The 15,349-nt window shown below is 38.7% G+C and overlaps 1 protein-coding gene across 4 annotated transcripts in view; it reads right to left on the reverse strand.

Annotated features, from left to right (window-relative positions):
* The window catches only part of LAMA2 (laminin subunit alpha 2), a 622,674-nt gene that overhangs the window by 146,478 nt on the left and 460,847 nt on the right, over positions 1-15,349 (reverse strand). For all 4 annotated transcript variants that reach the window (XM_033235504.1, XM_033235503.1, XM_033235507.1 and 1 more), the window contains 2 exons: positions 13,835-13,977; positions 9,538-9,636 (listed from right to left, as the gene is read on the reverse strand). In XM_033235504.1, the coding sequence (XP_033091395.1) occupies positions 9,538-9,636; positions 13,835-13,977 (242 nt within the window). The remainder of the gene's footprint in view (positions 1-9,537; positions 9,637-13,834; positions 13,978-15,349) is intronic.

Below are 15,349 nucleotides of genomic sequence, written 5' to 3' on the forward strand. Positions count from 1 at the left end.
TTTCTGGGCATTTTTTAGAAGCTCAGAGGAAGCTGCTGCTCAAGAGCTACAGCTGAAGCTTGGGAGGAGAACCAGGCATGATAATCTCCAGTCCCAACGACACTGCTTGCTAGCCACTGGCCTTACAGTAATTCAAACTGGGCCTTTGATTACACACCAAGTAGTTCCACACTGGTGGGATGAGAGTGGGAGTAGGGGGCAGGAAGAGGGTAGGAAGACTCTTCAGGGCCAGTGCAGTGCTTACTGAAGGAGATACCTTCCCTCTAAACACAGAAGAAGAGCTTCCTCTTTAGGCTACATTCAGAGGAGGAGGAGATGTGAGGTTCCTGGCACCAAAAGCATCAACTTAATGCGGGTTGGCACTCTAAAGGATGAGTTACACACAGTCAGGCTCAGCTGTACTTCAGAAGTACTTGCATTTTTTATATCTTTTTAACTTTTATTTTAAGTTCAGGGTACATGTGCGGGATGTGCAGATTTGTTACACAGGTAAATGTGTGTAACGAGGTTTGTTGCACAGATTATTTCATCACCCAGGTATTAAGCCCAGTGCCCATAAGTTATTCTTCCTGCTCCTCTCCATCCTCTCATCCTGCCCGCCCTCTGCCCTCTGGTAGGCCCCAGTGTGCATTCTTCCCTTCTGTATGTGTATGTGTTCTCATCATTTAACTCCCGTTTATAAGTGGGACACGCAGTATTTGATTTTTCTGTTCCTGTGTTAGTTTGCCAAGGGTAATGCCCTCCAGCTCCATCCATGTCCCTGAAAAGGACATGAACTCATTCTTTTTTATGGCTGCATAGTATTCCATGGCATATATGTACCACATTTTCTTTATCCAGTCTATCATTGATGGGCACTTAGGTTGATTCTATGTCTTTGCTATTGTGAATAGTTATGCCAGATTTATATGCATATTTGCAAAGGCTTACAGCACTCTCCTGTGTCTCACTTACTCTTCCTGCATTTAGAGATATATAGAAGGCATGATCCCTCTTTTTACACAGGTGAAAAGGAAGGTATGAGGAGGTTAAGTGACTTATCTGAACTTACATGTACGGGGAATTGGAGATGAAATACACACTTTTTTTTGTTTTGTTTGTACCCAATGCTACTTTTTGTTCAGCTAACATTCAGAAACAGTAGTAAAATACATGAAAACTGGAATATTCTAGGTGAGTGGAGGACACTGCTCCAGTTAATGTATACTTTAAGTATGTAAGTTTTGGCTTTCAGTGAATTAACACATTTCAAAATCATATCAGAACATCATCTAGGTATGTATTTTTTAAAATCATGTCTCACTACACAGTAATTAAGTTGAAGAGTTACCCTTGTCAAAAATACCCACGAGAGACTTCATAAAGAAGCCTATGACAAATGCACTATCACCTAAGTGCAGTGGTGATAGATAGTGGTATCATTGTCAAAGCAAAATTCACAAAAATCAATCTCACCCAGGACAGGCTAGTGATAATGTTATGAGTGAATGCTAAATACTACATGATGGAAACTATCTGTCTGATTCAGTTTGGCTCTTCCTGTGTTTTATTAAATTACCGTCTCCATCTTTTAGTCATCCTTCTTCTCATTCACTATTATCTTGTCCTTTGAGTATTTGACAAATAACTTCTCATTTATTCTAATATGTTGTACAATCTTCCTTTCATTCTCTATCTTGGCTTTTCTTATTTTAACATCTTCTTACCTCTATTCTGCAATCTTTACAGTGTTCCTTTGTAAATGATGCCTTACACAGTATCTTGTATCTCTCTTGCCTTTGATTACCTTTTTTTTATATTGACATTCATTCAACTAGGTTTTTTTTTCCCCATTTCTTTTTCTATTTTTTCTTGTTTTGTTTTTTAGAGTATTTATAACTAGGCAGCATGCATTACCATTAGGCACACGTTAATTTACTTCTGAACAATGTAGCTGTTACTTTCCTGCTTTAGCTCAAGCAGTTCTTACTGAGCCTCTTAAAATATGCACGTAATTTTCTTGGTTGGATATTACCAGTGTGTTTTATTTTCTGCCTTCTTTATGTTAAAATTAGAATCCAATGGAGCAAACCTAACTACTGAATAGATAACATTGCTTAGATACCGTCTACCTTTGCATTTGCAGACTCATATGGTTTCCTGCTAAAATTAAATTTCAGATCAAATCATTTATATGATACTCTCAAGGGTCATCTTCCAATATTACCAGCTCCATATGTCTAAGTGGTAGTGAAGGACTTATCAGGCAAGCCGTGAGGACCAACAACACACAAGGAAAGAGAGCAACCAGCTGACCCCGTGGAATGACAATGAGCCAGTTCCATGTAGAATTTCTTCCTAAATATTTCACGTGCCAATTTTAAAAGTTCCAAACCAAAAAGATATGACTTGTTTTATATTATATATCTTTTAAAAATATAAAAGGAGAAATAAAAAACACTGTTAGCAGTTGAAATCTTTTAAAAACTATAAATAAAATATTATAAACTTATAATATTGGCACTTAAATAATTTAAAAACTAGTTTCATCCTTTTGGAAATGCTTCATTTTCATCAAATTTGATATTAAATAGGCAATAAAATACAACATAAGTGAAGCTAAATTTTAATATTTTATACAGCTCAGTCTACTACACAGCATTCTCCTCTTACTGGATATAAACATTTAAGAGGTGTTTATCAATGAAAACAAAATATTCAATAATATAATTATAAATATATGCCTGATTTTAATGCATTTTAAAGCATGCAAAATCAGTGTTTATTTTGGGCTTGTCTACATTTCATCTTGTTGTTCAAATGCTTTTAAAATTATTCACAATTAATTAAACAAATATTGACTCAACACCTATTATGTGCATAATATTGGTGATACTCTGATAAGAAACAAAAAGGCTTCTTGCCCATTTGGAGTCTATAGTCTGGTGGACTAGAGAGTTATTTGTCAAATGATCATGTAGATAAATTTATAATTGCAAACTGGAGGAAATAATACTGGTATAAGATAAACACAGGAAGAATCTCAGAACCCTTGCGATGGCACAGAAGGCTTTCACAAGCTGAGATTTGAAAAGTAAATTGGAGTTAACAGAAATTAACAAAATGTGGGGAGAGGTAGATTACCTTTAAGGCAAAGTAGAGAAATGTGTAGAAATGCTTTGTGGTGGGACAAAGTGGCTGGGGGACAGTATGGTTGGAGTGCAGATGGCCAGAGGCACAAGTGTAGGAGATACGACCAAGGGGAGAATTTTGATCTTTATCCTAAGAGCCTAAGGGAAGTCAGAGGAAGAATTTGTAAGCACTGTGATGACATATTCACATTTGGAATAGCAAACGTTCATTCTGGCTACATTACAGAGAACAGATTTGGAGGAGAACAAGAGTAAAAGCAGGAGAGACCCGCTAAAAAACAAATGTGGTAATCCCAAACTAGACAATATGAGATTGGATGAGAGTGTTGTAGTAGAGATGAATGCCATACACACAAGTGGAAGCCCAGTGTGTGGTAATGAGTTGGATAAGCAGGAGCATCATGAGGAAGAAAGAGGCACCAAAGAAAATTCATAGGTTTCTGGCTTACATGCTTAATCCACGGGGGTCCAGATGACCAGACCATGAGTGGTCGGGAGAGATGAGAGAGAAGAAAGATTAGATCATGGTGGGAGAACACTGTACGTCATCCTGAAAAAAGGTAGAAAGCCATAGTACAATTTAAGGAAGAGAATGACATGACATGACAGGATCTGTAATTTAGAATGTTCACTCTGCCATATAAATAATAACTGGTTAGAGTTGGATAAGGCTTACAAAGAGCCACCATAGAAGGAAACCGAATTTGATGAAGGGTGAAAGAGGGGAGTAGAGTGAAGGGTAACCTGCTAATTTCAGTTTGGGAGACTGGGCATATACTGGAGGATAAAACACTGAGATGGTCTACATAGGAGAAAGAATGGGCTTTAAGAGGAAATGATGAGTTTAGTTTGAGATGTTCAATCCACAATCCATAGTAAGGCACACAGGGCCAAAGCATGAGAATGAAGTCAGCCTTGAAAATATAGATTTATGAGTTAACAGCTTACACATGGCAACTGATGATCAAAGGAAGAGTTATAGAGTGAGGGGAAACATGGACTGAGGTCTAGTCCCCAAGGAACACGAACTTTGAAGTGATGATGAGAGGAAGAGCCTTAGAATGAAAGGTTGGAGAATTAGGAGGAAAACAGAGAGAGGAGAGTATGCTAAGAAGGAAGGAAAGATCAAAGCTGGCAATTGCTGCAGAGATTCCAAGTAAAATTAATAAGTATCCAGTGGATTTAGTTACCAGATCGTCACTGGTTATCTTATAAAAACAGTTTCAATAGTGGTCTGGAGTGAAAATCCAGGCAGCCGTGGAGTGAGAAATAAATACAGACTTGTCTCCAAGTCTTTCAAAAATTTTGGCTCTGAAAAAAGAAAGGAGCTGAAGACAATAGCTAGAGAGGTAAGTAGAGTCATCATCAAAAAGCATCCTAATATTCCACATATATTGCAGGGCAGTTTGAATATGTTAAGCATGATTCTTATATGTGAGGAACTTGGGGTCTTCCAATGAGTAAAACAAAATGGCAACAAATCAAAATGCATTGAAATAGATACATGATTATGTAAATTTTTTACTTTATACATTAATTAAAATAAATCAAAATACATTTTAAATGTGAGTTCTTGGGAGGAATAATATCTTCTTTACCCAGGGATATTAGGGAATTCGATTTCTCTGTTTAAAAACTATGAGTATAAAATATAAAAGCCCTTGAAGAAGAGAGGGCAACTCCTACAGCAGTTATGTAGGATCAACTTCGCCATGTGCTCTTAACAAATCTAAAGACTGTATCAAGTGACTGATGAGCCAACCAAGCAGAGAAAAAGGAGCAGAACAAAGATTGGCAGTACTGCCGGGCACAGTGGCTCACGTCTGTAATCCCAGCACTTTGGGAGGTCGAGACGGGTGGATCATCTGAGGTCAGGAGTTTGAGACCCGCCTGGCTAACATGATGAAACCCCGTCTCTACTAAAAATAAATAAATAAATAAATAAAATATAAAAACTAGCTGGGCATGGTGGCCGGTGCCTGTAGTCCCAACTACTTGGGAGGCTGAAGCAGGAGAATTGCTTGAACCTAGGAGGTGGAGGTTGAAGTGAGCCGAGTTCACACCATTGTACTCCAGCCTGGACAAGAGTGAAACTCTGTTTAAAAAAAAAAAAAAAAGAAAAGAAAAAAGATTGGCAGTACCAATTAAGGCATTTTCCAGAGGAAAGGGAGTCTTAGCTATTAGGTAACTACAGGATCACAGTAAGTCTTTATCAGTATAATCTGGGGAATTTTTGAATATCCCAGTGGTCTGACTGTACCCCAGACCAATTGCATCACAACCTATGGGTGTGAGATAGGGCTTCTGCTATTTCCAATGTGCAGTCCTAGTCTACGGCACTGTCTTCTCTAATGTAGTCATGGGTAATTGGAAGTTGTGGCCACCACATTTCTCATACCCTGGTCGCAAGTGCAGGATCATTCATGACTCTGAGATAGAGGCATTAGCGGATTTAGTCTGATTTTGGATAATGAAACCATCTAACTCTCTAATTATAATTCCATCTGTATTAAATCACCTTTTGATTGTTATGCACCTTGACCACAGGGAAAGAGAGAATTTGTCATATTGACTTGAGTATTTATGGTCTGCATGGAAGATATATTTCTAATTACAAATATTGTAGGAAAAAAGTAATTAATGAGTATTTTATATTTCCTCCCCCTTCTCAACCCATTAAAGTGATCTTTGCTTTCAGTAGTCCTATTTCTATGCCTTTTATGTTACTGAATCTGAAGAATGGGCAGATAAAAATAGTATTAGAGTATGAAAAGGGTGTAAAAGAGTAACTTTACAGTGGAAAAATCTGGCAAACACTACCTTAGTCAGGGGATCAGGGTCAATATCCACAGTAATAAGTCATATTGGTCACATGGGTTCTTGATGTGATGAAAATGGTACTTTACCTCTGAAGTTTTTCCCACAAAAGCTCATACTTCCATTCTAATCATGAGAAAGATACGAGACAAACCCCAATTGAGGGACAGCTTACCAAATACAGGAACCTATCCAAACTGTCAAAGTCATCAAAAACACTCTTTCAAAAACACTGTTACAGTATTTTTGACAGTGTTGCCGCAGTCTAGAGGAACCTAAGAAGACAGGATGGCTAAATGTAACGTAATATCCTGCAGGGGATGCTGAAACAGTAAAAAAAAATTCAGTAAACACTGAAAAAATATGAATGTAGTCTTGGGTTAACAGTAATATGTCAATATTATTAGCTCATTAGTTATGACACATGTACCATGCTAATGTAAGATGTTAACAATGGGGGAGACTGGGAATGGAGTATGTGAAGGCTCTTGGTACTCTCTTTGCAAGTTTTCTGAAATCTAAAATTATTGTAAAGTAAAAAGTTTATTTTACAATAGTATTGGAATTAACTAAAAATGGATTATAGACCAAGTGTAAAATGCAAAACTGTAACACTCCTAGAAGACAGCATAGGAGAAAATCTAGATGACCGGGGGTATGGCAATGACTTTTTAGATACAACACCAAAGGCTCAACTGGGAGAAACCTAATTGACAAGCTGGACTTCTTTACAGTAGAAAACTTCTGCTCTGTGAAAGACACTTCTCAAGAGAACAAGATAAGCCACAGAGGGGAAGAAAGTAATGGCAAAAGACATAACTGATAAAGGACTATTAACCAAAATATACAAAAAACTCTGAATTCAACAAGAAAAGGACCCAATGAAAAAAAACAGAAAAAGACCCTAAATAGACACCTTACCAAGGAAGATATACGGATGGCAAATAAGCATATGAAAAGATGCTTGACATCACATGTCATTAAGGAATTGCAAACTAAAACAAACTATACATACTTACTACAATGACAAAATCCAAACACTAAAACACCACATGCTGGTGAGGATGTGGAGCAACAGAAACTCTCATTTATTGCTGGTGGAAATGCAAAATAGTAAAGACCATTTGGAATACAGTTTGGCAATTTCTTTCAAAACTAAATATACTCTTACCATACCATCCAGCAATCATGCTCCTTTATATTCACCCAAATAGGTTGAAAACTTGTGTCCACACAAAAGTCTGCATAAAGATGTTGACCACAACTTGATTCATGCTGCCAGAATTTGGAAGCAACCAAGATGTCCTTCAGTAGGGGAATGAATACATAAACAGTGAGATGTCTAGACAATGAAATATTATTCAACACTACAAAGAAATGAGCTAAAAAGCCATGAAAAAATATGGAGAAACCTTAGGTGCATATTACCAAGGGAAAGAAGCCAACATGAAAAAGCACCACACTGCATGCTTCCAGCTATATAGTCCAAAAAAGGCAAAACTATGGAGGTAGTAAAAATATGAGTGGTTGCCAGGGGTCAAGGAGGAGGGAGGTATGAATAGGTGAAGCATAGAGGATTTTTCAGGCAGTACGACTTTTCTATATTATACTATAATAGTGGATACATGTTATAATGCATTTGTCCAAACCCATAGAATGTGTAACACCAAGAGTGAACCCTAACGTAAACTATGGATTTTGGGTGAGGAGGAGGTGTCAACTTAGGTTTATCGACTGTAACAAATGTACCATTCTGGTGGGGGAGGTAAACAGTGGGGAAGACTGTGGGGGCAGGGAGTAGATATGAGAACTCTCTGAACTTTACACTCAATTTTTTTGTGAACTTTAAACTGCTCTAAAAAATAAAGTCTGTTTAAAAAACAGTGTGAGAGAATCTGCTGGAAAGAGTAGACTATAGACTGAGACATAATAAAGATCTGACACTCTTAATGAAGTACTTCTTGTGTCTCTAAGGTCAGATCATCAGACTATACTAAGCCAATAAGGGCAAGGACTGCGCAGTTTTGCTCACACCTCTATCCTCAGTGTCTGTCATAATTCCTAGAATATGAGAAACCCCCCAATAAGTATTAGTTAATGAATGAATGAAATGCCACTTATTACATGGATTTTTTTCTAATTAACCCTAACCAGATGAAATTGTTCTATTACTACATATTTCTCAAGAATTTCTTCTGACTTTATTTTATTTCATGTTTTATTGTATACTTGCATGCAATTGTCTAATATTGTCCTCCATACACCTACACACTGATGTATACACACACACACACACACACACACATACACACACACCTGAAAGTTCTTTGAAGACAGATTGAGCCTCATTCATATTTTTCATCTGCCAACACTTAACTTAGGCTTTGCATGTTATGAACATTTATGTGTGCTTGTTAAATTGATTTATTCTGCCATGACCTGTTAGAAAATTCTTATTTATTAGTAGTCACATAACAAATATGAATTGCTACATATTAAATTAATATGAGATAAGTGCACTCAATTTAATCTAATGTCTACATACATTTGGCAAGAAACGCCATGTTGTAATCTGTACATTTTATATTGTTGCTATGAGATTCTGAAAAAGTGTTTCATATGCTGTTGTAACATCAGGGCCATTGTTTAGCATTATGTGCTCAGAAGCCTATTTGATTTCCCTGTGGAAATTTTCCTAAACCGACAGCAGGCTATGTAGAAAAAGTACTGGGCCAGTGGGAATCTTGAGACTGGGTCCTGCTTAGGTCCCTGGGTTTAGCAAATTGGATGGCCATTGTTAATTCGTTTCACTGTCATGGCCCGAGGCAGCTCTTCTTTAAAATACAAAATGGACTAGATAATCCCCAGGAACCTTCTAGCTCCAATATTCTTTATCACTTAAAGCTCTTAGATAATCAAATTAAATCCCTACTTTGCAGCCCCGTTTCTCGCTTCATGCATATTTCTGGCCACAAGATGGCGGGCTTTATGTTGTTTTCTTCATTCTCTAACAGCAAAAAGTTTTTAATGCCATCGCAGTTTTGAAAATTTAAAATTTCCAATTCCTTAAAAAGTCTGATCAATGCAACATGGACTTTACATTCTGACTTTAAAAACTGTCTTAAGTGCTTTGGAGTCTCACAATAGAGAAGATTTCCTCTTTTGTGTAGAAAGACTGATTTACACTGTATTTCTATACAAATGCAAAAATCTCACGATGAGATAAAAGAGACCACAAGTATTTTCACTTGTTTTTCTTTCTCTTTACACAATCAAAGATAGTGCTTTTGGAAATCAGAACAGATGAAAACTACCATGGATGCTACTGAATAAAGTTCTCAAAACACACTGTCATTCTGGACTTTTTAGCCAATGTTCTTGACAGTTTCCAGGTATCTCAAACTTTTCTGTGTGCTACTGATTTCTATGATTTGATTTGAAGCAGAACTAGCAAGTCAGAATGCATCTATTTTATATACCAAATTGGGAATTAGGAAGAAGGTGATTTGCATTTCAGAACTTCGAAGTAATTTTCCTTCATTGACATAATCTATCTGCTTTCAGGAGACTCGTAATGTTGCCAACTTACCCTGGTCAGCAGCTCGTTCATTTCGGTCACGAGTGTATTCAGATTGCCCTCTGCCAGCTGAATAAGCCTCTCTGGGGCCTGCTGAGGTGACAGCAGGTGCTGAAAAAGATTCCATCCCATAAACATTTTAGTAAATGGCCTTGCAGTGATCAGTGTTTAACAGAACACACTTTTGTATATGTATAAGGAACTTAGCCTTCTCACCTGCAAAGAAAAGAGAAGGGAACTATTTCAACTGTGCGCTTACACATTGAGTGTCGTGCCAAATAATCAGGCAAATAATAAAAATTGCAGGCCGGGCGCAGTGGCTCACTCCTGTAATCCCAGCACTTTGGGAGGCCGAGGCAGGCAGATCACGAGGTCAGGAGATCGAGACCAATCTGGCTAACACAGTGAAACCCCATCTCTACTAAAAATACAAAAAAACAAACAAACAAAAAATTACCCGAGCTTTGTGGCGGGCGCCTGTAGTCCCAGCTACTCGGGAGGCTGAGGCAGGAGAATGGCGTGAATACGGGAGGCGGAGCTTGTGGTGAGCCGAAATCTCCCCACTGCACTCCAGCCTGGGCGACAGAGCGAGACTCCGTCTCAAAAAAAAATAAAAATAAAAATTGCAGTGACTATTGAGAAATTACTAAGTGCCAGGCTTTTTTGTTTTGTTTTATTTTGTTTTTTCATTTAATTCTCACAATAGTTGGATGGGGGGTGTTATTCCATTTCATGAAAGAGCAAACTGTCTTGAAAAGGATTAAAAATGTGCACGAGATCACACAGTCAGTAAGGGGTAGAGTTAAGATTAACTCCCTACCTGGCCCATTTAAGGCTCCCATTCCAATTAACAGAGACACAGATCACAGGTAAAAAAGAGAATGGCAGGCCTTGACGTAGGGACCTGGCTAGGCAGTAACTAACTGGCCTGCCCTCCGTGTTGCTAGGAACTGGCCTGACAGCGGGGCCATATTTTTTTCCTATGGAACATAAATAATCTCTCAGGACACTAACATTAGACCAGGTCACTTGGAGGCAGTGATGAATGAAATACAAAAAAAGAGACTACCCTGCAACGTCTAAGCACAGACAAAACCGTAGCGGGTTTTGTGCAGACCACAAAACTACCCCAACCTCCCATTTCCTGGCTAATATGAATGATCACTGCCTCCTTATTAATCATAGCTTTATCATCTCTCTGTTCTTCCTTCCCTCTAGATGGGATTCACAAAATACTCACAGAATTACTCCCACTTCCGAATAGCACCCAGCTGAGTGCTAACCTTAAGTTATCTAGCACAACCTCAAATACTGGAAGTTATTCCTACACCTTCTTATTGAGACAGCCCACAATTCCACCATGGTGTTCAGTATCCCTTGTTGCAACAAGTTAATAAATCCCACTTTGTTCCATCACATGTATGTCCTTGATGGTCTTTGGCTGAAGCTTGGGGAGCACTGACAGAGTTAAAAGAATTGAGCAAAGAGGTGAAATAACTTAAGTTTTTATAATATCAAAAGGTGATCCTCAGTATACACATGTCAAGTGAATGATGGAAGAAGAACAAAATAAAGAATCAAGAAAGACTGGAATTTAAGGATAATCCAGGTCATCTGGATCAATATTCAGCCAGAAGTGGATGGGCCACTGAAACCCTTGGCTTAGATGATGTTTACAGATTGGAGCCTCTTCTATAGGACCCTCTTTAATTCATCATCTGTTGCTTAGCTATTAGTTTTTTTTTTTTTTTGAGACGGAGTCTTGCTCTGTCGCCCAGGCTGGAGTGCAGTGGCCAGATCTCAGCTCACTGCAAGCTCCGCCTCCCGGGTTTACGCCATTCTCCTGCCTCAGCCTCCAGAGTAGCTGGGACTACAGGCGCCCGCCACCTCGCCCAGCTAGTTTTTTGTATTTTTAGTAGAGACGGGGTTTCATCGTGTTAGCCAGGATGGTCTCGATCTCCTGACCTCGTGATCCACCCGTCTCGGCCTCCCAAAGTGCTGGGATTACAGGCTTGAGCCACCGCGCCCGGCCAGCTATTAGTTTTAAAATGTTTTATGTTCAACTAAGATGTTTGCCTTTCTAGTTTATTTTTCTGTATTCCTTCCATATACAAGGAAAATAACTGATCAGCATTCTTTTTATTAAAACTCTTCACTTCCCTGAATACTGGGACCACAAGGTACACTCAGGTTCTTCTGCCCGGCTTTCAAGGTTGTCCATCATATCACCCTGCCTCACTGAAGTCGCCAGCTTTATCTTTCACTAGCAGGCCTGACTTTTAATATCTGCCAGACAGGCCTAATTCACACCACTGCCTCTGCTCATATGGCTGTGTTAAGCACAGCTGCCTTCTCCCTGTGTCCTCACATGGCAGAGGGATCTCCAAATACCATTACACTGGGTGCTAGGGCTTGCTGTGGTCAGAATGCTTGTGTCCTTCCAATATTCATGTGTTGACATCCTAGTCCCCAGTGTGATGATATTAGGAGGTGGAGCCTTTGGGAAGTGATTAAGTCATGACAATGCAGTCTTCATGATTGGGATTAGGGCCCTTATTAAAGAGACCCCAGAGAGCTAGCCATCCTTTTCCTCAGTATCCAGATATTAAATGAATTAAATGTGGGGTCATAACAAGAAGTCACCCTCTATGAGGAACAGGCCTTCACTAGACATTGAACCTGCTGGTACCTTGATCTTGGGCTTCCCAGCCTCAGAACTGTGAGAAATATATTTCTATTGTTTATAAGCTAATCAGTTTATGGTATTTGTCATAGCAGCTCCAATGGACTACGACAGACCTTCAATATATAAAATTGGGGAGATGTAAATATTCAGCCCATGACAACTTCTTTCCTATTTCTTGGAGTTTCTGTAAAAGCTATGTATGGTAATCCATGTAGGACTTCAGTCAATTGTTAGCTTGTCAATAAATGTTAGTTATTCTTGTTATCATCATTATTGATTTCTTCTTCTGGAAAATAGGCATAATAATACTTACCTTGAAGGTTACCATCAGAATTAAAGAATATATTTCCTGAAAGAATATCTACCAACACCTAGTGAAGAAATCTTAGATGCCTTCCTCTAGAGCAACCAATACTTCTCTATTAAAATTGTGTCTCCACTTCAAATTCCAACTGCAATTATACTCTCAGTAATGGTACCTTCCCTGGTTACTCTGAATCTTACTGATATCTCCAATCACTGTACTCTAATGTACTTTGAATGTTTGTAAAACACATGGTCATTATGTATTTTTGCTAATTGCTTGATTATTGATTAATGATTATTTTTAAAGCACATAGAATCTACATTGCCTAAGGGTAGTGAAGATATTAAAAGAGTCATGAAATCCCCAGGGAACCAAGTGCAATGCTGAGGCATTCTATAATTTCTCAATAAATATCTGATAAATGAGAGTAAGTTGACACCTTTCATCTTTTTTCATCAGACGAAACAACCCCAATTTCCTTAATATTTTCTTCGACCCCATTAACTGCCAAAAGCTTTAATCACAATTTAGAACAGTGTTTATCAAACTAGTGCTTGCTGAAGAACTTTTAAAGGTCTCCTAGTTCTAGTTCTCTAGTACAAGATTCTAATTATGTGTTTTCATTTTGACGATAACCTTACATATTAACGTAAGCATTTCTGGATCCCAGGCTAGGCACCTGAGAGTTGAATATGGCCACTAGATCTCAGTGTCTACATTTACTTGCATGTTTGATCCGATGGCAGACTGAGCACGTAAGTCACATAAACTTGTCAAGTGATGCCCACGTGTCATTTCAGGACCCTTTGCAGGGGGCGCTCTCGTTCAAATGTGGTAAGGTAGGAGAACTGAATTACCACATCACCTCTGGTGGAAGAACTGTGTGGAAATACTCAATATCCTATTTTTGTTGCAAGCAGCAATTTCCATTCAGCCAAAATCATGTTACTTTATATTAATGCTTTTTAATTTGAATTTTATTGGTTTCGTAAGGATTAATTTGTTTTAATTTTATAGAGCTATAAGTATAAAGAGTTCATACCTGATTTTATGTTCGCACATCTTTAAGTGACATAATAAAACTGCTTTAGTCCAGATACTGGGGAGTACATGAGACTCTTTTCCCTTAATAGAAATCTGTATATTATAGTTCTTGAGTTTGAAAAACACTGGTTAAGAAAGTCTCTGAGTTTCCCTAACAGCTATATCCCTTGATTTGGGGCTATGGGAAGAACATTTACCAATTATGGCCAATACCGCTTGTGAAGCTTCTGTCACTTTGTCCCTGGCCCTTGCTTGTGACTGCACCAACCTACCTTTAGCTCCTGAATCCTATTTTCAAGACCATACAGCATTTTATATGGCGCAGGCAGCGGGCCAGTGAGGTTGATGCTCATGACCATCTGCTCCAGGCGAGCCAAGTCACCGAGAAGAAGGCCGGTGCACTCATCTCCACAAACTGTGAAAGAGAAGCGGCAAAGAGTAGTTACTTCTGCTAAACATCCCAGGCAGATGTTCAAAGAATTCAGCTATGAACTATTTTATGGTCCAAGAATAATTCCATGGAAGATGAACCTACTCATCTCAGAATATTAATGTTTTCGAATGGATGATGGTTGAAAAAAGATAAGAACAACAACAAAAGAACAGATATGCATGTCACCCAGAACCTGAAATAGAGGCGATAATATAAACTGAGGGACCAAAGAGGAGAAGCAAACAGATTTGGGAAGAAAAAGTGTATTGCACAAGCATTGAAGATTTCCTTTAAAGCATCGAATATAACATTAAAAATACCCCCTAAATCCCTACACGAGCAATCTAAAGGAACCTTTCCACAGGGAATAAAACGTGCTCCAGAGTCTAAATGTGCGGTGTTACATTAGATTGCACTGGAGAAAATCATAGTAATTTGACACCCACATGCTTTATGTATTACACATTCAAAAAGTATATAAATTTTTGGCTTGGTATCTACTGAGTAGAAGAATTTAAAAAAAAAAAAAAGTCTAAAGAAGGCCGGGAGTGGTGGCTCACACCTGTAATCCCAGCACTTTGAGAGGCCTAGGTGGGTGGATCACCTGAGGTCAGGAGTTCAAGACCAGCCTGATCAACATGGTGAGACCCTGTCTCTACCAAACATACAAAAATTAGCCGGGTGTGGTGGCAGGCACCTGTAGTCTCAGCTACCCAGAAGGCTGAGGCAGGAGAATGGCATGAACCCGGGAGGTGAAGCTTGCAGTGAGCCAAGATCGTGCCACCGCACTCCAGCCTGGGTGACAGACTGAGTCTCCATCTCAAAAAAAAAAAAAAAAAAAAAAAAAACTCAAAAGAAAAATAACTTTTATTTCTGTAATTAGCTTTTTTCTTATGATAATATTTATTGATTTATTTATTTGTCAACTCTTCCTCTTTATCTCTTCAGTCTATGACCACCCATGACTAGATGCAGTCCCAAATCCCTACTTTGATGATTAACCTCTTTCGGTCTTATAGAGAAATAATTGCTAAAGGCCAGAAAAACAGTATCCTTTAAGTAACCAAGAATGCTAATATTCTACCAGATATGGTTTGGATCTGTGTCCCCATCCAAATCTCAAGTTGAAATGTAATCCCCAATACTGGATATGGGGCCTAGTGGGGGGTATTGAATCACTGGAGTGGTTTTCATGGCTTAGCACCAGTCCCCTAGTGCTGTTCTCATGACAGAGTTCTCATGAGACCTGGTTATGTAAAAGTGTGTGCCACCTCCAGTCCCCACGTCCTCCTGCTCTGGCTATGTGAAGATGCCTGCTCCAGCTTTGCCTTCTGCCATGAGTGAAAGTTCCCTG

Source organism: Trachypithecus francoisi, unplaced genomic scaffold (genome assembly GCF_009764315.1).
Source record: "Trachypithecus francoisi isolate TF-2019V2 unplaced genomic scaffold, Tfra_2.0 Lachesis_group15, whole genome shotgun sequence".
NCBI classification, from domain to species: Eukaryota; Metazoa; Chordata; class Mammalia; order Primates; family Cercopithecidae; genus Trachypithecus; species Trachypithecus francoisi.